A 26,654-nucleotide genomic window follows, 5' to 3' on the forward strand; every position below is an offset into this window, starting at 1 on the left:
TAATAATTCCTTAAATAAAAACCTTTCTACAACTTTAAATAGAAAAACCAAAACACTAACGTGAACGCAAGCCACTTGAATCTGACGTGAACTAACGTGTCGTAGTACACACTTACCACGAAAGAATGTGGGCTATCAAATGTAGTTAACTCGGCACCTGACAGAGAGCGCGCGTTGTATGCACTCGGCGAGATATCGATATTCGACTACGTGCGCGCGCTCTATACGGGAAGCAACATAACCAAACATGAATGATGCGCTGGCTACATTTTTATAAGCGGTACGCCGCGGCAACGCAGACAATCAGATGAAGGAAATAACGTTAAAAAACGTCTTTATAAGAAAATTTACACATCAAACAACTTCGTATTTCCGTTAATTAAATAAATAAGTGGTAATGACGGAATAAATATTAGATTACTACTTTAAAATACATTGTTTCATACGGATAAGATACCTACACAAAGCGCTCGGCATTTACTAGTGGGACCAAAAACATCATGCGACGTTTACGCAAGAAGTTTTTTTATCCCAATTTTGACAGCTTAAAATATGGTTGCGACTATTACGCGCGTGCGACCATTGTGCGATAAAACACCGTAAGTTTATACAGTAAAACCCCTTATTTGCACTTTTCAAGGAACCCCAAGGAAAAAGTGTAAATTGCGGGAAAGTGTAAATTGTGGGAAAGCACTTTTATTGGCAGTTAATGCTAAATTTTAGCTTAAAAAAATGTATCAGCATTTACTGGTGCTACAAGACAAACAATAGTTGTTTACAACACATTTAGGGCACTGCAAAAATATAATTTTCTTAAATATAAAATATAAAAAACAATGCAACATAAAGCCTACATTAAATTTTCTCTAGTACAGTTTTATAGGTGTACATACTAGTATAAATTCAACACTTTTAAAGAAATCTGAAATCCTATTTTTAATTATTGTGTTTAAAGTACTAACAGGAATATTCAGTTCCTTGGCCAAAACCACTCGGGTACCCACATGCTTGTCAAACTTCTCAATAATTTTAATTTTATCTTCAATAGATAAAGTATTTCGTGGAACTTTATACCTATCCATCTTCAATCAAAATCTTGCCATAAATAATATTGTGAACGATAAAAAAAACACGTACTAACCAAAACGGACGTTGACTAATGTAAACAATGAAAGCCATCATAGATATGTACTGTACATAATGCAGCACTACTAAATATACGTACTGTGTATGAGCGCTTTCCGGTAGTATCGATAGCTCAGCGCTTCGGACTATGCTCTGCTACGAGAGTGCTCTATGACACCATAAATAAAACCGTTTGTGGTTCTGCTACGAAAGTTCTCTATGGCAGCAAAGATTAAAACGTTAGTAGAGGAGAGGCACCATAGAACTTGTCGATACATCAAAACGAAAGGTTACAGACAATAGGCGAACTACTTCAAACTTTTCACATCTATGACTAACGTGACGAGTATTTACATTTTTACCGTGTTTTGAAACGTACATTCCGGGTTTTTTGGTTACGTAGCGGTGTAATTTCAGGGAAAATGCAACACGAAAGTTAATGTACAATAAAACGGACCTACATAAAATGACGTTATTTGCGGGAAAACGTAAATAACGAGAACGTAAATACGAGGTTTTACTGTATATACTAATATATGTGGCTTAACTAGAAGGTATAACTTTTTTTTTCCAAATTGTTCATGCACATGTTAATTCAATTTTAAGGTACTAATCTTGATGCATACTAACAAAAATTGTAGGTGGTATGTTTTTTTTTTTTTTTTTCAGTCAATATGTTCCAAACATTAACATGGTACAGTCAAACCTCATTAATACGAATCCGCTTAGTACGAAATTCCCATTTATGCGAAGTACTTTCACAGTCCCGGAAAATAAAGTATGATTTCCTATGTTATTCAGTACTTTTAATACGAAATACGGTTAATATGAATTACGAAGTTGTTTTGATCCCTCAAGTAGCTGTTAACGTGTATAAGTGAACGGTTAATACGAATTTCACCGCCGAAGTCTAAAGTAAATCGTCTTCATAACAGTCATGTAAACAAATGCTTCTCCAAAGATACATGTATGTATCCTACAGCACAAAATGGTCGAAAAACAAGATGAAAAGTTCAACTCTAGTGGCGATGTTAGTAACTAAATTAGAAATAATGCCATGTTGTAAACGGAAAACGAAAAGGAAAGAACTCTATACCTTATTAATATTAGTCGGAAGTGTACATACGTAGAAGTTTAAACAATCTATGGAAAAAAGTTCTGATATTTTCTATTGTTCACGCACGTGTATCTTAACCTCAATTTTGAGTGTTAGTTGTTTTGTAATATGACTGTGAAACGTAAACGCAACGAACTTACATTGCAAGTTAAAGTTAAAATTATCGAAGAAGTAGACAATGGAGAGAAAACGAAAACTGAAATGGCGAGAGAATTTAACATCCCGCAATCGTCGTTGTCGACAATATTAAAAAATTGTGAAAAGATTGAATCGGCTTTTGCGAGTTCGTGCAGATTATCAACAAGAAAAAGAATGCAAGGCCCAAAACATCAAGAAATGGAAGCTATTTTGTTGCAGTGGTTTTAAGAAATGTGTGCAGCAAACTTGCCAATTTCTGGACCTATGATTCAGAAGAAGGCAGACTACCTAGCATTGAGGTTAGGAATTTCAGACTTCAAGTTCAGCAATGGTTGGCTACAACGGTTTAAGGATCGCAACAATCTTGTTGGCAAAACTATGTGTAGGGAGTCGGCAGCAGTAGATATGACCAAAGTTAAATGTGGTAAACAATGCCTATAAGAAAAAGATAGTGCAAACCAGAATTGATGTTTTTTTTAAACCAAATGTTTGGATTGATAATGTGCCATGAATGCAAGTTTATTGAAGTTTGTATTATGATTTATTCTGTAAGTGTTGCATTGTGTTTGTTTTCTTCAGTGTTTACATATTGTCATTCATGTAGTGAAGCCAGCTTATACTACCAACGGTGTGTATAATTTTCTTTATAATTGTAAATATAGGCATTTAAAGTTCAATCAATTTTTTTTGTCATGATATCCCAATAGTTTGGTTAATACAAACCCTCGTTATTACAAAGTGCTAAAATATGGTCCCTTCAGATTTGTAATAATGAGGTTTGACTGTAGTAATGAATAAATTTATTTTAAAACTACATCAAATACCTGGACCACAATTAGAGTTGCAATATTTTAAAGTAAATAAGTATTACTATGAAAGAAACATTCGGTCTGAAATGTTGAAAATTACATTTTCTTTAAATAATTTTAAATAGAAAAAACTAATTCTTGCCTCTGCACAGTTTCCAAACAGAAAGAAAGCACATATAAAAGCCATACAAAGTTTTAGTACTGCATTGTTAATCCTGATATAGGGTAAACAAATATTTAGTACTGCATAGTTAGTTTTTAAAAAAGCCGATTTAAAAAAAATAAATGGCAGAAAATCACTTCAAAGGCAAAAATTATTTATTTGAACATTAATAAAAACATCTTTGCTCAACCGCTATACTAAGAAAAATCAAGAGAATACATATTGTTTCTAAAATGGCTGCTGACAAAGCAATTTTTTTTTATTAAAGCCTTTCATTCCATAACTTATCAAGTGGATGCCTTTGCAGTTTAAAATGAACTAAACCAAACAATTTCTAGAATAAACCAGTTGAGCAGGGACTTAGTTTTCAAGCCCAGATCACTTCTCTGACTAACATCAATTAGAGTGCACTGAGGCATTGAAACACCCAAGAAGTTAGCGATTGACTATATGGATGAAAAAACAAATTGATCCAATAAATTATACATTTGTGATAATGATAACTAGAGATGGTGATTTATAGCATTTAAAATAATAACATTTATCATTTTGAATTTGAAATTTAGCATTTTGTAGCATTTTTAAAAACAAGATTTAGCCAATTCTCTCATTTTACATTACTGAAGAAAAGTATATTTTTAAAAAGAATTAAATAATACACATATTAATTATTAACAATCACATAAATAAAGATGTAACACAACTACAAAGATAGCCTATCTTGGCAGGTTTCCAAACAACTTTTTAGCACTTATGAGTACAATAAATTGAATACTTAAAATTACAATAAATATTTTTTTAGCTGTGTTCATGGCCATAGTTGATGAAGAGTACACAAATAATGTTATTGAAACTCGTTTTTTCAATTTTTGCCTTCTTTTGGTTTTCGATCATGCCAGAAACCGTTGCTTGCCGTTTTACCGACTTTTTTTCTTCATCCGATTTCTCTGTGAATCTTTTTTTTGCAGCCTGACGTCCCTCAGATTTAATGTGCTTTTCAAGTACATCTTTTTTTTTCCACTCCAGACGGCGATTACATAAATTGCACATTAAAATATTCGTATCACTTTCGTAGAACTGTTCATTTTTGTATTCATTTATGCGATCGCGAATGGAAATTACTTTTCGTCCCATTTTTACCACGAGAAATAACAGTATACACTATACAACATATTCACGAGTATGCACGTATTTGTAAACACACCACCTTCCTTAGACTACACAAGAACGCGGCTTTCACGTGAAAAACAGACAGAAAATGTGCGCGGCGAAGCAGAGATATCGCAATATGATGACCTAAAAACTTGTACTCTGCAAGATGACGGACACTCTTCCAGCTAGTTCTTTGCTTTGTTTACAATCGCGAGGCACGGATGGCCATTTTTCATTAAATATTTACGAAAAATAGTGTTGAGAATGACGTGACAATAAGATACTTGTGCTGAATACGCCATAAAATAATGGTTTCTTTTGATACTGAACTGAAATGAAATACTATCTGTAAATAAATTGTGTAAAGTGAAGACGAATCTACGTTTTTTACCTTGATTTCCCCTTTATCTCGGAATAGTCTAGATTTCGCATTTTATAGCGGAAAAAATATAATTTAGCATATTTTCGCATCTATTTTGCAAAAACGAAAAATCACCATCCCTAATGATAACCTATAAAAAACCAATTCAATTAAATTTTTTTTGGTACATAATCACAGTGTGCAAGTCTCCAGAAATACTATATTTTTAAGTAATAAGTCATTACCTTAATAGAATTATAGTAAAAATTTATGGTAGATGAAAAAAAGTAATTTTACCACATAAAATATGCGTAACACATTACATACTATGCCTTTCTTTGACTAATTAACAAACTCAACATTCAAGACAAGCCTTAAATTACAGAAACATTTGAGTAGACAACTACAGGACAATAGGTAAACAGAAAATATGGGTGACACCTGAATGGATGGGTATCATTTTGGCATGTCATCTGTTGGCAACAATTTGGCCCGTGTGAATACTAGTATTTTGATGCAAAGTGAATACGAAATTGAATGTTTAAAATATTTGCAAAGTCAAATCGAATCGTAAATACAGTAGACTCAATTATCCGGGGTAAAAACTGGCCAGCGGTCAACAGATAAACGAAAATAACAGTTAAAGCAATGTCAAAAAAAAACTTGAAATTTTTTTATTCCGACTATCTAAACAAACACTGTGAACACCCATCCCTCAAAGCAACACCCTAATTCATTCCAGTAAAATAGAGCGCTATAAAGTAGTGATGGGTCGATTCCGATTCCGGAATCGGTCGGTTCCACCGATTCCAGTATAATCGTGGGATTCAGAATACAATGGTTTTGGAATCGACCATGACCGATTCATGCATTGTTTTTAAGTTTGCAAAATACATCTCCTACGCAACGTAAGAAAATATTAAAATGTATGCAAATATAATTTTTAAACTACATAATACAATCTTTTTTTACGGAACTGATTTACAAATTACGGTGATTAAAGTATTTATTTACTTGCACCGCCATTTTCCCTACAGTACAAAATGCAGTATCCACTTTCCCGCTTTAAGCGAAAACATTTTTCGGAAATTACGTTGCAGCAGCACTGCATTTAATAGTAAACCTTCGAAAATAATTAGACCAAACTATAAATGTTTAAAGAAAATTATGTAAATGTAAACAGAAAGTAAAATAAACGTTGTAAACGTAAATGTAAACGTTAACTATTTGATCATGGCAGCTACATTTGCCATTGTAAACAACCTAATTTTTTGTTTGTGCTACCTGCCATGGTAAACCATACGGACATGAACCAAATCTTTGGTGACGTGAACGCGAAAATTAAGATGTTTCACATCTCTGCACTTAAACTTTTAAGAATTAAAATGAAATAATTTTTGAATGAAATTTAACCCAAATTCACAGTGAATTTCTGCGACCATATTAAAATAAGTTTAAAAGCAATATAACCAAATTGCTATAAATTGGAGTTCTTGTGCGTCCGGCGATGCTCGTTTTACATTAGATATATTTTGGAAAGGCAGTTGGCTAACCTGAATTTCCAAACATTGCTGCTGAAACGTTCGTAAATTTTTATTACCAAACATAAACAATCTTTTGAAAGTAGTAGTGTTAGTTTAACAGAATTGTTTCCGATAAATTTCTGAAATGAATCAAATGTTAACACGCGATTTTTTGAAGAGTTGAAATATTTTGTGTAAGAAAATCTCACCATAAAATGTGGAAATTTTGAGATGCTAAAACATGCACAGAACTTTCTTACTCAAGAACCGAAAATTTATTTTCTCTTTATGGTTGTGAAGAACTACAAGATTGGATGGATTTATTCTTTTCACCAAGTGAGATAATTAAGTTCTAGGTAATATATTAAAACGTAAGCATCTCTGACATTTTATTTTAGTGTGGTGCATATTTGTTTCTTGTTATATCCATCATAATGAGATAATAAAGTTTTATTTTTTTTTCGCCCTGATCCATTGAAATATGTATAAACGAGGTTATATTGTCATTTTATTTGTATCATTATTTAGTTGTGCTTGAAAATAAAATTCTTAACCTTACCGTACAAACCTCTTTTTTTGCAATTAATTGAGTTTATAATGTAAGGTATCTAAAGTTGGTTAAGTTATAACATTATTTACATTTTACGTCATAACCATAAGACATCTTTGATTATTGGCAGTGTTTGAACACGTGTTTTGTCTAACCATATGCAAGGTTAAAAGGCCAAATTGTGCTAGAAATTCAAGGTAGCGTAACTTGATGGTAATGAAAATACTTTTTAACATTATATAAGTTGTATATAATGTTAATTTCTGCACAGAAAATGAAACACAATGCAATTACATTTTTAAAATCATAAACAACCTTTTTTTCTGAGTATATTACTCTGTTGAACATTGTCAGATAAAAATTAAGGAATCTGAATCGGATTCGAAGAATCGACCCTTCAATTTAAGAATCGAAAATGGAATCGGAATCGGTATATTTTAGGAATCGGCCCAACACTACTATAAAGAGTAAATTATTTACATTTCTTTATAGTAACAATGTTGAATTTAAAACTGAATTATATGTCAGTCATCGGCGTGCACAATTTGTTTAATCAAGTATTTGGTTTTCTCTGTGTATCATGCATTATTTTATTTCCAGGACCATTAATTTTATTAGCACTAATACAATGCGGCGTCTAAAAAAACGTAACATGAAACTGAATTCAAAAAAATTACAACCTGGCATGGACTTCAAACGATGCATTAGCGTGAAACTTTCCACTTAACTTCCTTTGTATCAAATGCTGTTGAGTTGTATGTGTTGAACACAGACGTTTGTTTTGATGTTTCTTTGAAGTTAGAGGTTACGTTGTAGTTGTTTAAATAGTTTTTGTTTGTTTGTTCCATAACATTTATAATTTAGCTGGATATTTATTTACCAGTTTAAGTAAATTTTTTGAGTATCCTTGCCACACTACAAGTGATATTTAAACATTATAGTGAAAATTACAATACTTTAAAATGAAACAATTTTGCATTGTAAATACGTATATGATTTCTGGCAGGGATTTGAAAAAAAAATATGTGAAAGTGAAAAAAAATACGTTTTAGTCAGGTATGTTGTACCGGTATTCTACTGTATTGAGGAAAAGCAAAATATTGCTTGTTGATTCGTCACATTAATTTGTTGCACTACTAATTCATTGCATTGTTTTAATGCCACACAAGTGCTGATGCCATTGTGCATGCATGGAAATAAAAAGTCAAATATTATTTTTGATTTTATGGTTTATGAAAGTGAAATAATACATGGTTAACCAGAAAACCAAATAACCTGCACCTGGATAATCTGAGTCTACTGTATAGTTCTCAGCGAAGCTGTTCTACACCTATTATGCAAAATACAAGATCGAAGTAAAAAAATATTGTTTAATGTTTGTAATATTGGAACTGATTAGGTGATTAACCAACTGGACCCTATGCATAACATCAATCAATAAAATTTATAAAATAACCATGCATAATATTAACATTGCACATTCATAAAAGTAAACGGAGCGCCACATTTTGTGTTTGAGTAACTAACTTCATTCAAGCAAAACATACAATACAAAAAAAAAAACTAATAATTTCATGAGCAAATATTTGGCTTCACATTATTTTAAAGCTTTGCAACAAATGTGAAGCTTTACATCAGGTGCGAAGCTTTGCATCAAAACTGATCCTCTATAAATAAAACTAATAGCAAATTTCTTGGCAAAGCTAAATCAAATACATATTAAAAAGATCTTAGACTGATTCGCTTATTTAAAGCTTTGTACAAGCCTAGCAACAATCATATTGGAAATCGAGAAAATTGAGAATATCTGCCAATTCCAATACTTTAACGATCAGATTGATACATCACTACTAGAAGCACTAGGCTAGTGCTCACCATCAAACCAGGAGCCATGCAGCAGTTGGTACGCCCTGCCGGCGTCCTGAGGGGACCTGCACTTGACGTAGACGCAGCCCTCCCGAGACTGGCGGTCCACCGATATGTGGAGGATGTTCACGCCCTCACACTTCTCCAAGATAGCGTCCCTGATGCGCACTGGCCACTCCTCGCCAAACTCTCTAAACACACAGCGCTGGACATGTTAGGCAAACCAGAAAATTTTCCAGCGACTTATACTTTTAAAGAAACACGCAAATAAATTTCATCAAATTTTTTTACACAAATTAAACAAACAAAAAAAAAATTTTATCTTTCATGCCACACAAAATACCACCAAATGGCAGTAGCTTGCTTAGCCATGTTGACTGTTGACATCACTCTGTTCTAATTTTCCCACTACAACTCTAAATGTGTTCATGGGAAAAGAACATCACTGCACTGGTATTTGTTAACATTTGAAACCTGAGTACTGCTAGGAACAAAAAATTGTTGTAAACAGTATGTACCAATCTACAGAAAATAAATTTTATAATAAAATTTATTAACTATATTCATTTATGTAAATTTATGTTGGTAATGGGAAAAGAAAAATTTTCCAAAAAACCTGTGGTTTTATTTTTCCAGAGAATTTTCCAACAAAAATTTTTTAAATTTTACCATCCACAACTCAAAACAGCACCCATGTAAACATCTTGTCCTATACTTACTCTAAACAGTAAAACTCTGTTCTATACCATGTTTTATTGCACATTCAAAATAAGACTATTTTGGTGAGAAAGGAACTAAGAAATTTATTAATACATAATATTAATAAATAAACATAATGTATAAATATACCACCAAACTCTGTTTTTAAAAAAAAAAATGGATCTAAAAATAAAATCATTACATCTTGTCCCAATTAAAAAGTTTAATGCTTAGTTAAAATGTGTTTAATTAGCAAAATAAGCATTAAAGATGAGGAAACTTGTTAAAAACAAGTCTGGATAGAACAGTGATACAACAAGCAAATGAACACGAAGCAAGCTTGACCGCGTCGTGTCACGGGGAGCAGACTCACATCTCGATGTCGAACATGTGCCTGATCTTGAGGCAGGGGGTGGGGCTGCAGAGCAGGGAGTTGGGGCTGCCTTCCATGGTCTCGAACGCCTGCCCTTGCCAAACCTTGTTCTGCTTCAGGGCCTGCCCGTGGTCCGGGGAGCTGCAACACACGCCGCTCACCGTGGCGTTACGAGCTCCTCTCCCCCGCGCCAGGCTCACACAAACTACTCTACGGCCCGCCCAGTTGAGACGTCTCTCTCGATTAAACAGTCCATGAACAATCTCTGTTTGCCAGAATTGTAAAAAGAATCTGTCGGCAGCCCTACGTTAAATTGAAAGGAATTCATCGCAGCTCATAGCCTAAATACTTCCTGCAGTTTTCTACATTATGCACAACAACCATTTGTAATTCTGCTTTTCAACTAGGATTGGACGAATGAAATCCTCAAATACCAAAAATATTCTCAGTATTCAAAAGATTTGAAGAAAAATATCTGAGAAAGAGAAATTCAAATACTGGCACGTGTAGTTAAAAAGGACTACATTATTAAGCCCTACATTGGCCATCACAGAAATGTATGTATGTATTTGCCACTAGCTACAATGCTGTTAAGATTGATTGTTTAGTATTTAAAGGATAATTTTTGATAAAATAAAATAATTTTTATCGTGTAGTGTGAATATTCCAATTTTCGAATACAAATATTTTATTATTCATATTCGATGCAACTTCAAATACTAAACTTCGAAATAATTAATATTAAATTGGTACCAAGTATTAGACACACCACCCCTCATGACTCATGAGTAGAGATGGTGATTTATAGCATTTAAAAAACACAATTTAGCCAATTCTCTCATTTTACATTACTGAAGAAAAGTATATTTTTAAAAAAGAAACCGTTGCTTGCTGTTTTACCGACTTTTTTTCTTCAACCGACTTCTCAGTGAATTTTTTTTTTTTTTGCAGTCTGATGTCACTCAGATTTAATGTGCTTTTCAAGTAAATCTTTTTTTTTCCATTCCAGATGGCGATTACATAAATTAAAATTGCGCATTAAAATATTCGTATCACTTTCCTATAACTGTTCACTTTTGTATTCATTTATGCGATTGCGAATGGAAATGACGTTTCGTCCCATTTTTACCACGAGAAATAACAGTATACAACACATTCATGAGTATGCACGTATTTGTAAACACGCAACATTCCACAGACTACACAAGAACGTGCCTTTCACGTGAAACACAGCCAGAAAATGGGACTTACAATTGTTAGTGCAACGAAGCAGAGATGTCGCAATATGGTGGCCTAAAAACTTGTACTCTGCAAGATGACGGACAATCTTCCAGCTAGTTGTTCTTTGCTTTGTTTACAATCGCGAGGCACGGATGGCCATTCTACATTCAATATTTACGAACAATAGTAGTTGTGAATGACGTGACAATAAGATACTTGTGCTGAATACGCCATAAAATGATGGTTTCTTTTGATACTGAACTGAAACAAAATACAATCGGTAAATAAATTGTGTAGAGTGAAGACGAATCTACGTTTTTTACCTTGATTTCGCATTTATCTCGGAATAGTCTAGATTTAGCATTTTATAGCAGAAAAAATATATTTTAGCATCTATTTAGCAAAAACTAAAAATCACCATCCCTACTCATGAGTTTTGTCATTTACAAATGACCGCTGTTTAGGTTAAGTAATTTGTGTTATGTATATAAATAACCAGTTTAAATGTTTTAACAGGACTATAATCAAAAACATGAACAATGCTCAGGAAAAAATTAGTGGATTTATTTCTATAATGTCACATAAAACAGAAGCGGCAAAAATTGTGTGACAATTATAAAAACAGGATACTTTAAAACTTCGGGGAAAAAAATTATTTATATTTGCTTTGTAACATATACTTATAGTTGGAAAACATTTTAAAAAGTCAAAAAGGACCACAACACAAAACACAAACACTCCTTTGTGATGGCCATTAAAAGAAGTGAACACTTTAGTGTATAAATCGATATAATGAGTATGAACTGATATTCACAACTGATCTACCACCATGGACTACAGTGGAAACTTACTTGCTGTACGAATACATAATGAAACGGATGTTGCAACTCAGAAACTAAATAAGTAAATGTAAATAATGGTGTGAATTTGAAAGAAAATTAACAGAAAATATATTGTAGTATTGCTGTACTATTATACATTTTTCTGGGCTGCGTAAGCAACAAAAGAACATGAATAACTAGATTTGAAATTGATAATATAAATATTAGCTCATTTTATCACCACTTTGGAAATACAATAGTTAACACAAAAATTTTCCGTGAAATTGATATGATTTTGCGGTGTTTTGCTGTTCTAAAAAATTTTCTGGAATATTATTTAGAGTAGCTGGTGGTAGTAAATAAGGTAAATAAAAAACTGAAGTGAAAACTTGCACAGTAACATATTTTTTTCTAAAATGGTAATTATTATAACAAAAATGTTCAGATAATTTTTGCAGCTGACTATGCAACCCACCTTTCACGTCAGGAATAAATGTCTATTTTCCCAGAAAGTACTACACTCCATATTTACCTTTTTCTTTCTCTACATGTGTGTTACACAATGAGAATTTTTTTTTGTAAAATTATAATTCTCTCTTAAATGTTCAAATTCTATATTCGTACTTGCAAACAATTTAGTATTTGTATTGATTAAAACTAAAAAGCTGATGTTGGTACAGGCCTAAAATCCTTAACATGTAAATTAGGGATGGGACGAATCCACATTTTGGTCGAATCCGAATCCTTGTTTGAATCCTCAGTGTTTGTCATCGAATCTCGAATCCCAGTCCCACACTAAACTTCACCACATGTTATTAAAAAAAATCACACATTTATTTTAAAAAATTACATAGGCCTATGTATTAAAAAAAAAAAAATCACATGTGTATTTATAAAATTATAAAATAAGTGCATAGTGTATACACCTGATATAAAATAGAGACAAATGACCTCAAAAACCACACAAGTAAGTTTGCATCTGTCTAATTCTCTGTTAAATTAATCCTTCCTATGTTTTCAATAAAATACGTTTGTATAACAGACACCATTTAAAAAAAGTTACGTTTTTTTCTGCAATGTTATATTATTGAAAGTTGGAAATGATAGAGTAGTTATGCTAATTGACAAAATGCATTGTTTATCTTATGTTTGTGCCATTTCCGTTACCTTTATAATATAGTTTATGTATACCTACAATTTTCTAGAGCTGGACGAACGTCAGTTCTCTGGTTTCGAACCGAGCTGAACCGAACCTCATACAGAAATAATTGTTTTCAATTAAAATGAACCGATGACCAGCATTTTGGTCTTTAACTGAGTGGTGAGAAAGAAAGGTTCTCCAGCCATATGTAAAATTAAAACATTATATAGCTTAGCTTATATATATATATATATATATATATATATACCAACTTTTAATTCATGAAGAAGTTCCAGCATTTTGGTCTTTAACTGAGTGGTGAGAAAGAAAGATTCTCCAGCCATATGAAAAATTAAAACATTATATAGCTTAGCTTAAATATATACCAACTTTTAATTCGTGAATAAGTTACATCTAAATTTCAAAAAGACTATATTCCTTTTTAAGTGTACACTAACCTTCATTTAAAAAAAATATTATAAAGATAACGAACATTCAGCATAAGGCCACATAACATATTTTTGTGGTAGACATAACCTAACATTTTTAATAAGTAAAACTTTTTAATAGGGCATAAAAAAAAAAGACGAATGTGAATTAAGTTACCTATCTACATATTTTTGTGGTAGACATAACCTAACATTTTTAATAAGTAAAACTTTTTAATAGGACATCAAAAAAAGGCGAATGTGAATTAAGTTACCTATCTACATTACAAAACCCGCTGTCTGCAGTTGCTGTTTTCTTGGAAGAATGCTGCTCGTTAGAAGAAACTTTAGACGGTTTTTTTGGGGTGGTTCTGGGTCATCCGGGTCGTCATTATCTTTTCTCCATTTGGAAAACTTAAACGACGTTAGCCTGCTCATCGCAAATCACCTCAAGAACAATAATATTGTAAACGTAACGTAAAAAGTGTGGTTATAGAAAAAGGCGTCGGAAAAAAGAAAACACGAGAAATAATGATGGCTGCCGCGACTACGCTAGTCAACTTAGTACCGTACTGTAACATTTACTGGACCAGTACTTTTAATACACAAGATTAAATTAATATTTTCATTACCTGACTGTTATAACCAAAAAGGCCAAAGAAAATAAATACATCCCAGTAATTTAAAATACGTAATTTACGTAATCATTTCCTACCGCATTTGTCTTGTGTTAACTTGATCACGTTAGTTTAGCCGAAATACGAGAGTTCTCGTACATGCGCTTTAGTTTAACGTATGGGGTACGCAATCTTTGGTGATTTTACAACACTTCTCATACACGCACTATAGTTAAAGGTATAATATACAATACCTTTGGCATTTGTACGATAGTTTATATTACGTAGTACGACAAATGCATACAAAATTCTCTAAAGTAATCAAAAAACAAAGCGCGCCCATATGAAAAAATGCTATGCGAGTTATGCGACGATTAATAATTTTATTTTTATTTTTTCTGCGCTTGAAACTGTTGAGGCGACGATTATGCGATAAAAGTCGGAATATTACAAGTAATAGAATTTTGTTGAGCTGTTTTGTGAATGGTCTCAAATGGGGGTTAGAAAATTAGAAAAACATATTTTTTTTTTAAACGAACGTTCGGTTTTTCGAATATATTTTAAGAGGTTTCGAACCGAACCGAACGTAAGGGTTCGGTTCGGTTCGAAATTTTCAAACTTCGCCCAGCACTACAATTATCAATTACTACCTAAAACTCTTAAAAACCCACCTCGAATCCCACCTCGAATCCCACCTCGGATCCTACGAATCCTCGAATCCATAGGATTCGGTATATTCGACGAATCCAAGATTCGAAAATCCCATCCCTAATGTAAATATTAGGGATGAACCTTCACATCTCTATTAATTAAAAGATTTGTGATTCAAGGAAAAAGATTGTAAGGAAAGTATTGGAAAAAATTGTAAGTAAAATACTGCACGAAATGTAAAATCAAAATCATAGCACTGACGTCTGGAATTTACTAGTTCCATTTTTTTTTCATACTTATCCTATTACAATTTCCCAGATATTGACATTTGACATATAATTATATAAATAAAATTACACTATGTATTATTAAGGTAACTTAGTGAAAAATATTTAAGGGGTTGACTGTTTCATCATATTTTATTTATATTTATTTCTTGTACATATACTACGTATTTTAATTTCTTGCCCTTGACCAGTAGATTTGGTTTCGAAGGGTGGATTCTATGTACTCTTTTGGAATTCAAATTTGAGATTTGGATTTTAGAAAATTGGAATTCAGCCCATCACTATTTTCAACCCTAGAATAAAAATCCAGTTAGGGATCGTGCTGCACCATACGTGGCACGAACCATCTTTCATGAAGAGATCGCATTACGAAACACTCGGGGGTGAGTTTTCGACCCACCTGGAAGTGGAGGTCGGGGTGCCACGGCCGTAAGGGGGCAGCCACCGCCACACTCGGAACTCCTCCCCGGCGACGTGCTGGACCTCGCAGCGCACCCGTGACTCCTTGTTCTCTATGAACTTGACGGCCTCCTCCCATACCCAGTCCAGCTCTGCAAGCGTTCACACACAGCCTTGCATTCACCAGTCACGCGAGGGTGGTAGCACAGCAACAGTACAGCCCTTTGATCATATGTCTATAAAAGCCGTCACCACCCACAATTGAATTACTGCAATATTGGGTGGATTTATCGTTTTCCCCGTGTGAGGTAACGATGTTTTAGTTAATATAAAAAATTGTCAACATTTTGTTTAACAATGTTTCTACTGTAGCTTTCAGCTTGGAACTAATGTTAGCGGTGCTGACGTCTAGGGTGCGAAAATAAGGCGTCTTCCAATTTTAGCATCTCTCGTTTCTGTAAAAATGGCCGCCTCATATTCGGACCAATAAGGTATTAAACGTTTGGAAATATGTAAATTTTTAAAATTAACCTTAAAGATAAACCATATTATTTTATTTTTTCCCACAAATGCTGAACGTTATATGCGGGAAGCATATATAAAGACAAACGTTATGAAAGGGAAATATTAACATAGGGATATATGGAAGTGTTAAAGGGAATAATTTTTTGAACTTAATAAACGGGAAAACTCTTAACATAGCATGGCATGTACCTGTTCCAGCAGACAACACGTTGAGCGATGAGTCGTGTGTTATCCCCCCCCCCCCCCCCCCCCCCAGCATGTTTCATCTGAGTCTGTACCCAAGTGGTGCAGAACCTTCCTGTATCTTGAAGGTTTTAGGGTTCTCAAAATCTTACTTCAGCCCATTTACCGAGTTTTCCTTGTCCCATACTATAACATTTCTGCCCTGTCTCATCATTCTATCTGGCAAAGTAACAAATAATATACTTAAATAAAAATTCCTATTTAATTTAAAAACACAATTTTTTATTTCATAACTTAAATATTTTAAGAGACATTTTCCATTAAAATATTACAGTTGAATTAACCTAACCAACCTTTCACTTAAGTATTAGAATAATTTTCCAGAAGTTGTTACATGATGCAGGAAAAAAAAATTTTGTGGGATTTTTATAATCATTATTACTATTCGAATTCAATGTTCGTATTCGCAAATAATTTGCTATTTGTATTTGATTCAAACTAAAAATTTATATTCGCACCGGTCTACTTTAATCATAAGATTGAAAATTTCTTCTCCCTTTAGAAATGTTGTAATAAGAGCTAGACAAAATGTGTAATCTTGGTTGGGGAAAATTTTAGGCGGGGAAAAAAATTCATGCAGAAAAAGGGATGAGATCTGGAACTATAGGAGGTTACAAAATTCCACAAATTTTTTACACTGTTATCAAAGTATGAATTGTGTTAGAAATTTTTATGTTTCGACTAACACCTTTAATTCCAAAATACATGTAGCATGCTTTGGTGTTCCACAAGTGGTACTCTTTTGCCTCTTTTATTCAATATCGTTCTAGGTGATACACCGTATTTATTCGCAGAAGGGTTGCCCCTGCGTATCAATCGCACCCTTAATTTTGGTTTAAAAAAATCTAACATTTTCACAGTAAGAGTCGCCCTCAAATATGGGTCGCGCTATATAAGTGTCAGCACTGTTGTCTTCTGTCTTTCCCCTCTTCATCCTTTATATGGCTCATCCTTCCCCCTCACCCATCACCTTTGCACTACAGTAGTACCCTGTTATAATGTTTTTTCAAGGGAGCACAAGAAAAAAACATTATAAGCAGGAAATCTCAATTTAGCACTTAACAATGTTCGAGCTTTGTACCAATGGACTCACCAAGCTATGTAAACAACTTTAATGTTAAAACCAAATATAGTATACTTGATACATGAATTTTCTGAAACAAGCCAACAATTTTTCAACTTCGTCTTGTTTCATGGTTAAATTTTTTTTTGTCTTTAAAGATACACTGCCACATTTTTTTGTAAAATTGTCTCACGATTCATGATGACAACATTAAGAGTGAGAACGTCTACTCCTTCGCCACCTGAAAATGTTTAATTTTGGGATTCCTACATATGAATGGAAAAAAATATTATTTGTAAGCAATAGAAAACACTTTTAACTATGGTTGGCAACTTAAATATCGTAGGACTATGTACGTGCATCGGAATAACCACTGGAATGGCAAGGAAGAGAAGAGTTGACTAAGGGCGCCAACTGACACGTGACTATAAACATTGTGTACCTTCAGTATATTGCATAAAATTGTATTTTAACAAACTTCATGTATTGTATGGCAGTGATCGTAAACATAACCATACATAAAAGAAAATTTTTATCATAAGTGTCGGAATAATTTGGTTTTAAAAACATTTTTTCCCCATTTATTGAATGTTAGAAAGCAAACATTATTAGCAGGAAATTACACTATTTATGAACGTTATAAGCAGGAAATAAATACATTGTCCTTATGGGGGAAATATTGGGACATTAAAAATATGACATTATAAGCAGGAAAACATTATATGCAGGAACATTATAACAGGGTTCTACTGTATCTAACCAAAGTACGAAGGAAAAGAATACTTTATTTTCCCCCTTCACCGTCCTCTTCCCCGAGAGAAGACCGCAGACTCTTTCCTTGTCAATTTTTTTTTCTGTCAGTTTTTTCGATAAAAACAAGCACAACCCTTTTACAGCAGTTTTGTCCATTAATGAAATGTCGCAGCAGAAAGCATTCGAAATCTGACACAAAAACAAAATTAGGGATATCCCGCCCAGCAAAAGCAGCAGCAGCAGCGAACGACCACTCACTGTCGCGGTCCCAGGGGTGGATGAGCTGGTCGCGCACGTGGTTGATGGCGAGGAAGCCGTGGCTCCCGGGCTGGTGGTTGGCCTCCAGCAGCGTGAGGACGCGCTGCACCATGTCGTGCACTGCCCTCTGGCGGTCCCGCTGGCGGGCCAGGTACCACGTCCCGGCCACCTTGCCCCCGTACACCGCCCCCGCCCCTGGCGATCAGGCAGGACAACCGATAACCTTCACCCCAATCCTCCCTTAGCACACAAGCACACTCCGGACATGCTCACTCACACACACACCTCAAGTCGAGTTGGCTCTTCTCACTTAACGGCATTTAACACACACGCTCACTTTAATAGTTATTTATAATCTTATAATTCTAACGGGAAAATATAGCCAATTTACAAATAAATCATATCATACAGATAGGTACAGATGAGTAGGCCTGTGCGAATACCAGTTTTTTTTAAATTTGAATATACACAATATGAATATCAAATTATTCGTGAATACAAATATTGAATATGAAGAGTAAGAATGAGAATTATAATACTACTAAAAAAAATTTTTTCACGTCATGTAATAAACTTTTGGAAAATTCAGATAAAATAATACTAAAGAGAACGATTGGTTAAGTCAAATCAGAGACAATAATTATAAGGAAAATAATTTTTGAAATATGCAAATTATAAATTTTTTTTTCTTATTATGTAGTTAAACTAACTTAACCTAACCAACCTTTCATTTCAGTTTCTATTTGCCTTATTTTCTACAACCTGCTACTACATATATTGATCCAGAAAATCTTCACGAATCACAAAATACCATGAAACAATTGCAATTTATTTTATGAAAAACGTTTAAAAAATTTTTAATGCTGTATTTCCAAATTGGTGATTAAATGATTTCATATTTACATATTTAAACCCTAGTTATTCATGAGTTTTCATTGTTAACGGCAGCCAAGTAAATTGTATTTTAGTTCAGCAAAATTTAAAAAAAAATTTAGCAAATTTCATTTGGAATCTTAAACAATCATTTACATTTACTATACATATATTTTCATTCTTGAGTGGCAACATCTACTTTATCATACATATGTACAGCAAGTAAGCTGCTACTGTATCACATGGTGTTAAATCAATTGTGACTTGATTTATAAGCCTTTGAAACTATCCGATAAGTTTATTAATCGTATTCGTATTCAAATATTCACACAGGTCTAAAGGTCAAACAGTTATAAAGTATTTTTAATGAAGCTAACACAACAACTTATGAAAAAAGATGCATCTTAATTTCCAATGCCCTTTCATGGGCACCAACTATTTTGTTCATATGAATATTTTAAAACATTAACCTTAATTCATGTTCATTCTACTATAGATAAGAAATAAAACAATAATTTTAGTGTCTCAATTGATCAAGTGCATGACAAAGTTAGGGCTAGGACCCTAGATAGATTTGAGTGTTCAGGTGTAAGAATAATTTCCTAAAATGAAGACTACTCCTTGAAGAAAAATATCTGAAAATTGAATGTTTTTACAAATAAAATTCCTTGATCATCCAACATAGCTAACCTAAATAAAAAAGTTTAAATGATTTTACACAATTTTAACAAAATTAACATAACCCAACCAACAAATCAAACAATTTAACAATATTATTAATATTCCTGAACTAACTTTTCATTCTAATTGCAGGTAATACAATTCTTTGAACACCACAATTCTGCCCTCAACAGAATAATCCCAGTAATTAAAAAACTTAAAAATTTCTGCATACGTTGTGACTAAATGATTATTTATTACGTGAATTGACAGAGGTTGCATTCAGCCTTGCTATGCGAGCACTAAGTCACCTTCTTTAACAACCAAAACCAAAATCATTTATTTGATTTGTTTGAACACTGCTTGAAACATCACGCATGGTTACACATTTACATGGAAAATGCAGCCGGATGTGAATTGTTTAACATTTTAGTGTGCCAAACTTCCAAGATATTGATTCCAAACTTGTATTAAAATTAACCTTAAGGGCACCACCTGCCCGGGCCAGGAAGAACGACGGGATTTCAAAACTACTCACGATATCAGAGTAGGATCTACAGTAATTGCAAAAGGTATTTAAGAGTTCACCGAGGGCTAAACGAAAAGTACTTTTGATTTCTGATTAAGTTTTTAAACAGTGTTTTCAGAAGAGTGAAAATGGCTAAAAGGAATGCTTTCGGAGTAATTTGTAGACGTAAAAAAAACCGGTACATATTCATGGAAGCACTTAAGGGACTTGCATTACACCTTGATCTTCATTTCTCCGCCATATAATGTTACAGACACCGCTTAAATTTCACAGTTTTCCCGTGACACATACACCCCGACCAGATGGCACCCTTAACTTGCACCCACAACCTTAACTTGCACTCACACATTCTTTCAGTAAAAATATAAAAATCACATATTTAAATGTTGGTTGTGTAAAATATGGCACATGCTGCACAAAACATACAGCTCAAAATAATTATAACTTAATGTTCTTGTACATCTTCTTGCAGCAATCAAAATACCACTCACAAAAGATAGCTTCTTTTTACTTTATTCACGTTATATTAGTCTATGGTCATGGCTTACAAATACTTAAAAACAAAAATGAAAAAAATTACGGTATTACAGAAGTTCATTGGTTCGTGATAGTAAAGCAATTTGTCACCAATAAACATGTTTGTAGCATTTATCCGCAACTATGTAATTTCAATGATTCCATTTCAGCTCTATAGATACGACATACAAGTACAACCTTCCACCATTACAATTGAAACATGTACTGTGCACTGCAGCAAAATGTTTTACCAAAATTTGTCAATGTCCATTTTTATCAGAAAATCCACAGTAATACAAATATTATTCTATGCATTTTTTTGCAGTAATATTCCAAATTTAATGTTACTGTCACTAAAAGAAGCATTACCGTATATACCTGAATCTAAGACGACATTGTTTACCATAATTTATAATTCAAAACAAAGGGGTCGCCTTAGATTCAGATACACTGATTTTTAGGTAAACATACCTATTTTGGGGTCAATGTTTTTGGGTTGTGCAGTAGTTATTGGCTGCACATGTTACGACCTATGTTTTTGGAATGTTCTATAGCACAAGATGGCGCCCATCTTATAGACTAGTTTATTGTACAAAAACATGCATCAGCATAATGAAACTCTTAACAGTTTCCAACAGTTACAGTACCAGCCATATAGGTATTTATTTCTGTTTGTACATAAACTGTTAACAGTATTTCAAAAGTGGTGGTTGGAATCCTTTGTAACATTCACATTTTCAATTTTATATCTAATTTGTAGGCATGTGTTTAATACAATAAAAAATATTTTTCCTGAAAACATGAGGCTGTGGTTTGGGGGTCGTCTTGGATTCGAGGTCGTCTTAGATTCGGGTAAATACAGTAATTTCTAGCCGAACTCAAAAAACTTTTACCTAATCATGCGCGCTACGTTCATTGCTCGTGGCTGCTCGGGGGGGAACACGTTATCGACAACTCACCCCCAGCAAGGATGACGGCGTAGAAGACTAGGACGGACAGCTTCTGCCAGAGGTAACATCCGAGGGGCAGCTGTGGGTCACGCACCACCAGGCCTCCCAGAGTCAGCAGGCTCCGCTGGTCCGCCAACTGGTCCATCCCGGGGTGCTCCACCTTGCCGGCGGGAACTATGTCCACCCCCCACTGGGGGTTCGACAGGTACAGTATCTTCACGTTCTTCAGCATGGTATCCAGTTCACGTGGGTCCTGCAAGCAAGCGATACCGCTGCACTTCTCTGCTAAACTGTTAGCGGCTCTGTATATGTATTTATTTCATTTTACTTGTCAATGAGGTCATTTTCAGATGTAAACACACAAAAAAACTCACCAGGAAATTTAAAAGTAAAGACAGACCTAGAAAAAATTTGGGAATTCATGAAAGCCAGGTTTCGAACCATAACCTCTGGGATGTATGTCCATAGAGCCGGGCCGATGCCGATCCCCGATCGTAATAATCGGCCGATTTTGTTAATTTTGCCGATCATAATGATCGGCAAAACGTAGCCGATTATTTGAGCCGATCATTGGTCTCCTACTGCAAACTTATAACATTGAATAATTACCTATACCTAACAACTTTCCATGTTTGTTTACGGTACTTTTCGGGAAGAAAATTTGATTATTCATCGAAAAATAATAGGATTTAATAATTTCAAACTAACCACACACGAAAAAAATATACCAATAAAGTAAACAAATACCGTAAGTTTTATAAACATTGAACAGTTACATACCTAAGTATCAATTTCCACGTATATTTACGGTACTTTCGGTAAAATAATTTTCCATTATACTATTTGCAAAGTCATTTATCATTTACGAACCGAAAACTATGTATTGGTTTACCATTTACGGTTAATATTACCGGAATGGCGAATGGCGACTGTTGTTTAGGTTGGTTATGTTACGCCAGAGATTAGAGTGACGCGCGTCGTGCGACGGAATTCGTACGGATTAATGGCGCTAGTAGTTTTGTGGTTAGTAAACAACTACTCTTCGGGAATTCATCTATTTAGTTTTTTCTCGCTAAATATGGCCTATTGAAAGTTTTGTTTAGCGAAATTAATATTCTTATCCTGTTTAGCGGGAAATAGAGCTTAACTTTCTTTTGTATAAAAACCTGGTTGATGAAGAGTTTTGTTTCCCACAGTAGAACCTCGTTACTCCGTGACGCGCTAATACGGGAATCGGATAATCCGGGACGATTTAAAAGTGCAGAAAAAAAAGAGAAGCTAAAATTGTCAGCGCTTAAAATTAACGTCACGCGGGCCGGCGGCCGGCAAACAATGCAAGCCATCACGTGGGCCGCCAAAATCTGCAACGCTGTTTGTACCGACCCTTTGTGTCGCCCCCCCCCCCCCCCCTTTTCAACTGTCACATTTGTCACTCTTTAAACTTGAGGGAGATGTCCTGACTTCTGCTTCCGGTCTCCCGTTTGTTCGAATGTTGTTTCACGTGCTGCTGAGTTACTTTCCGCCCGCCAACGCACGGCAGGCGCCTGGCGAGTGACGTGTCTGTCTGGCATTCGGCTGGTCGAAGGGGTGGAGGGGGGTGGGGAGCTACCCAAAATTTATGTGTACAAGGTCAGCACGATCTTATCTTTCTCTCTTCGGCTGCTGTAAATGACAGTGAACTAATGGCTAGGCAGTGCCGTATTTTTTTAAGCCGAGACAACAATTCGAAGGCGGCCCTTACCGTTAACCGATTATCCGGGTTTATTATTTATTTTTTTTTACAGAATTTCAATTATCCGGGCATCGGCGGGTCCCAATGAACACGAATAATGGGGAGTTTACTATTTTTATCCATCTGCTGCCAAGGCGCAGTAAGCCTCGGGAGATGTTACGTCACATGACCTTGGCCTAAACCCAGCTGCACGCTGGTGTCTGAGAAGCTTGACAAGACCTTCCGGGCTTACCTGTATAATCGCTAGTCCGTGAAATTTATGTCGTGATTTTTAAGTAATCATGTCAATGAAAAGTAGTTTTGTCTGGGAATACTTCACCGCTTATAGTGATCCGTCAAAAGCAACGTGTAATCAGAGGTACTTGAAAGGCTCTAATCGGCTCAGAAGATCGGCAAGATCGGCAGCAGATGATCGGCATCGGCATGATCGGCAAAATAGGTGATCGGCCCAGCTCTATATGTCCAGTTTCTTACATCCGTGCCACTTCATTTTTTATTTCTATAACTTTTATTTTTAAGTCTGGGAATTTTTTGTTAATCCAACTAATAAATAAAATATATATTTTTTAATCAGTTTTAATTACAGTCACAGATTATTCGTCACACATAAAAAGTATTTTTAGTAAATGTTGCAAAAATCAAATTTAAATCTTCTAAGCTTCATTCAAGTTTCTTTAATTTTTTTTATTTTGTGAATGAATTTTACTTACTGTATCTATGGGTGATGAACAATCAAAACAATTATTTGTTTTGACGTGTCAAACAGAATATCAAAATGTTCACGAATACCTTAATATTTTTTGGGATACTGGCAACCCCATCCAAGACAGTGGAAGCACTCACGGAGAGATGGTTCTTGTCCAGCCAGAGGACGGCTTCCTCCTGAGACATGACGGGAGGCTCAGACTTCCACCGGCACTGCGCGCCGACCGCACGTCTCGACAGCTCTTCCAACAACAGGCGTGATAGCTGCACTGCACTGCGCAGGTTCTCTTTCTGGATGCACGGTGTCTGGAAGAAGATCAGTTGTTTTTTTGTTGTTTTTTTTTGTTGGCACTTGGGAGAGAACAAGATTTGAATTTTGCATGACTGTGATTTTATTCCTTACTAGCTAATGCCCAGCATGTGTTGATATTCCTCTTTCAACTTTTTTGTAATTTTTTCGAAGTAGGTACACATACACAAAGAATCTAGCTCTCTCAATTAATATCAATATTAGTGATGGGTCGATTCCAATTCCGGAATCGGTTGGTTCCACCGATTCCACTATAATCATGGGATTCAGAATACAATGGTTTTGGAATCGACCATGACCGATTCCTGCATTGTTTATAAGTTTGCAAAATACATCTCCTACGCAACGTAAGAAAATATTAAAATGTATGCTAATATAATTTTTAAACTACATAATAAGATTTTTTTACGGAACTGAGATTTATCAATTTCGGTGATTAACGTATTTATTTTCCCTTCAGTACAAATGTCGTATCTACTGTCCCACTTAAAAGCGAAAGCATTTTCGGAAATTACGTTGCAGCAGCACTGCATTTAATAGTAAAACTTAAAAAAATAATTAGACAAAACCATAAATGTTTAAAGAAAATAAAGTAAATTTTATTTACTAAATGTTAACTATTTAATCATGGCAGCTACGTTTACCATTGTAAACAACCTAATTTTTTGTTTGTGCTACCTGCCATGGTAAACCATACGGCCATGAACCAAATCTTTGGTAACGTGAACGTGAAAATTAAGATGTTTCACATCTCTACACTTTAAACATTAAAGAATTATAAATTAAATAATTTTTTAATGAGATTTTACCAAAATTCACAGTGGATTACTGTGACCATATTAAAATAAGTTTAAAAGCATTATAACCAAATTGCTGTGAATCGGCGTTCTTGTGCGTGTTCAGCGATGCTGGTTTTACATTAGAAATATTTTGGAAAGGCAGTTGGCGAAACTGTATTTCCAAACATTGCTGCTGAAACGTTCGTAAATTTTTTTTACTAAACATAAACAATATTTTGATAGTAGTTGTGTTAGTTTAACAGAATTGTTTCCGATAATTTTCTGAAATGAATTAAATGTTAACACACAGTTATTTGATGAGTTTAAATATTTTGCGTAAGAAAATCTCACCATAAAATGTGGAAATTTTGAGATGCTTAAAAATGCACAGATCTTTCGTACTCAAGAACCAAAAATTTATTTTCTCTTTACGGTTGTGAAGAACTGCAAGACTGGATGGATTTATTCTTTTCACCAAGTGAGATAATTAAGTTCTAGTTAATATATTAAAAAGTAGGCATCTCTGACAATTTATTTTAGTGTGGTGCATATTTGTTTCTTATCGTTTCCATCGTAATGAGATAATAAAGTTTTATTTTTACATTTCCCTCTTTATTTTTTTTCGTCCTAGTCCTTGAAATATGTAAAAACGAGGTTATATTGTCATTATTTGGATAAATTGTTTAGTTGTGCTTGAAAATAAAATTCTTAACCTAACTGTACAAACCATCTTTTTTTACAATAAATAAACTGAGTTGATAATGTAAGGTATCTAAAGTTAGTTCAGTTATAGCATTATTTCCAATTTAAATCATAAGACATCTTTGATTATTGGCAGTGTTTGAACATGTGTTTCGTCTAACTATATGCAAGGTTAAAAGGCCAAATTGTGCTAGAAATTCAAGGTAGCGTAACTTGAGGGTAATGAACATGTTTTTTAACATTTTTAACAATGTTAATTTCTGCACAGAAAATGAAACATAACGCAATTACATTTTTAAAATCATAAACAACCTTTTTTTCCTGAGTATATTACTCTGTTGAACGTCATTATATAAAAATTAAGGAATCGGATTCGAAGAATCGACCCTTTAATTTAAGAATCGAAAATGGAATCGGAATCGGTATATTTTAGGAATCGGCCCAACACTAATCAATATATTCCTCTATACATACAAAAATCACAATCCATTTCCATATCCACTTCTCCCTACATCTCTATATCTAAACTAATATTATAAAGCTGAAGAGTTTGTTTGTTTGTTTGAACGCACTAATATCAGGAACTACTGGTCCGATTTGAAAAATTCTTTCAGT

General features: G+C 34.1%; 1 protein-coding gene across 4 annotated transcripts in view; it reads right to left on the reverse strand.

Moving 5' to 3' along the window:
* Window positions 1-26,654, reverse strand: part of LOC134534815 (inner nuclear membrane protein Man1) — a 48,086-nt gene that overhangs the window by 3,759 nt on the left and 17,673 nt on the right. For 2 of the 4 annotated variants that reach the window (XM_063373415.1, XM_063373416.1), the window contains exons 5-10: window positions 24,387-24,554; window positions 21,821-22,064; window positions 18,284-18,478; window positions 15,443-15,593; window positions 9,877-10,017; window positions 8,814-8,995 (exon numbers count right to left, since the gene is read on the reverse strand). In XM_063373415.1, the coding sequence (XP_063229485.1) occupies window positions 8,814-8,995; window positions 9,877-10,017; window positions 15,443-15,593; window positions 18,284-18,478; window positions 21,821-22,064; window positions 24,387-24,554 (1,081 nt within the window). Of the gene's footprint in view, window positions 1-8,813; window positions 8,996-9,876; window positions 10,018-15,442; window positions 15,594-18,283; window positions 18,479-21,820; window positions 22,065-24,332; window positions 24,555-26,654 lie in introns of all 4 variants that reach the window. The other 2 variants (XM_063373413.1, XM_063373414.1) reach the window with 1 other exon arrangement.

The sequence above is a fragment of the Bacillus rossius genome, chromosome 8 (genome assembly GCF_032445375.1).
Source record: "Bacillus rossius redtenbacheri isolate Brsri chromosome 8, Brsri_v3, whole genome shotgun sequence".
NCBI lineage: Eukaryota > Metazoa > Arthropoda > Insecta > Phasmatodea > Bacillidae > Bacillus > Bacillus rossius.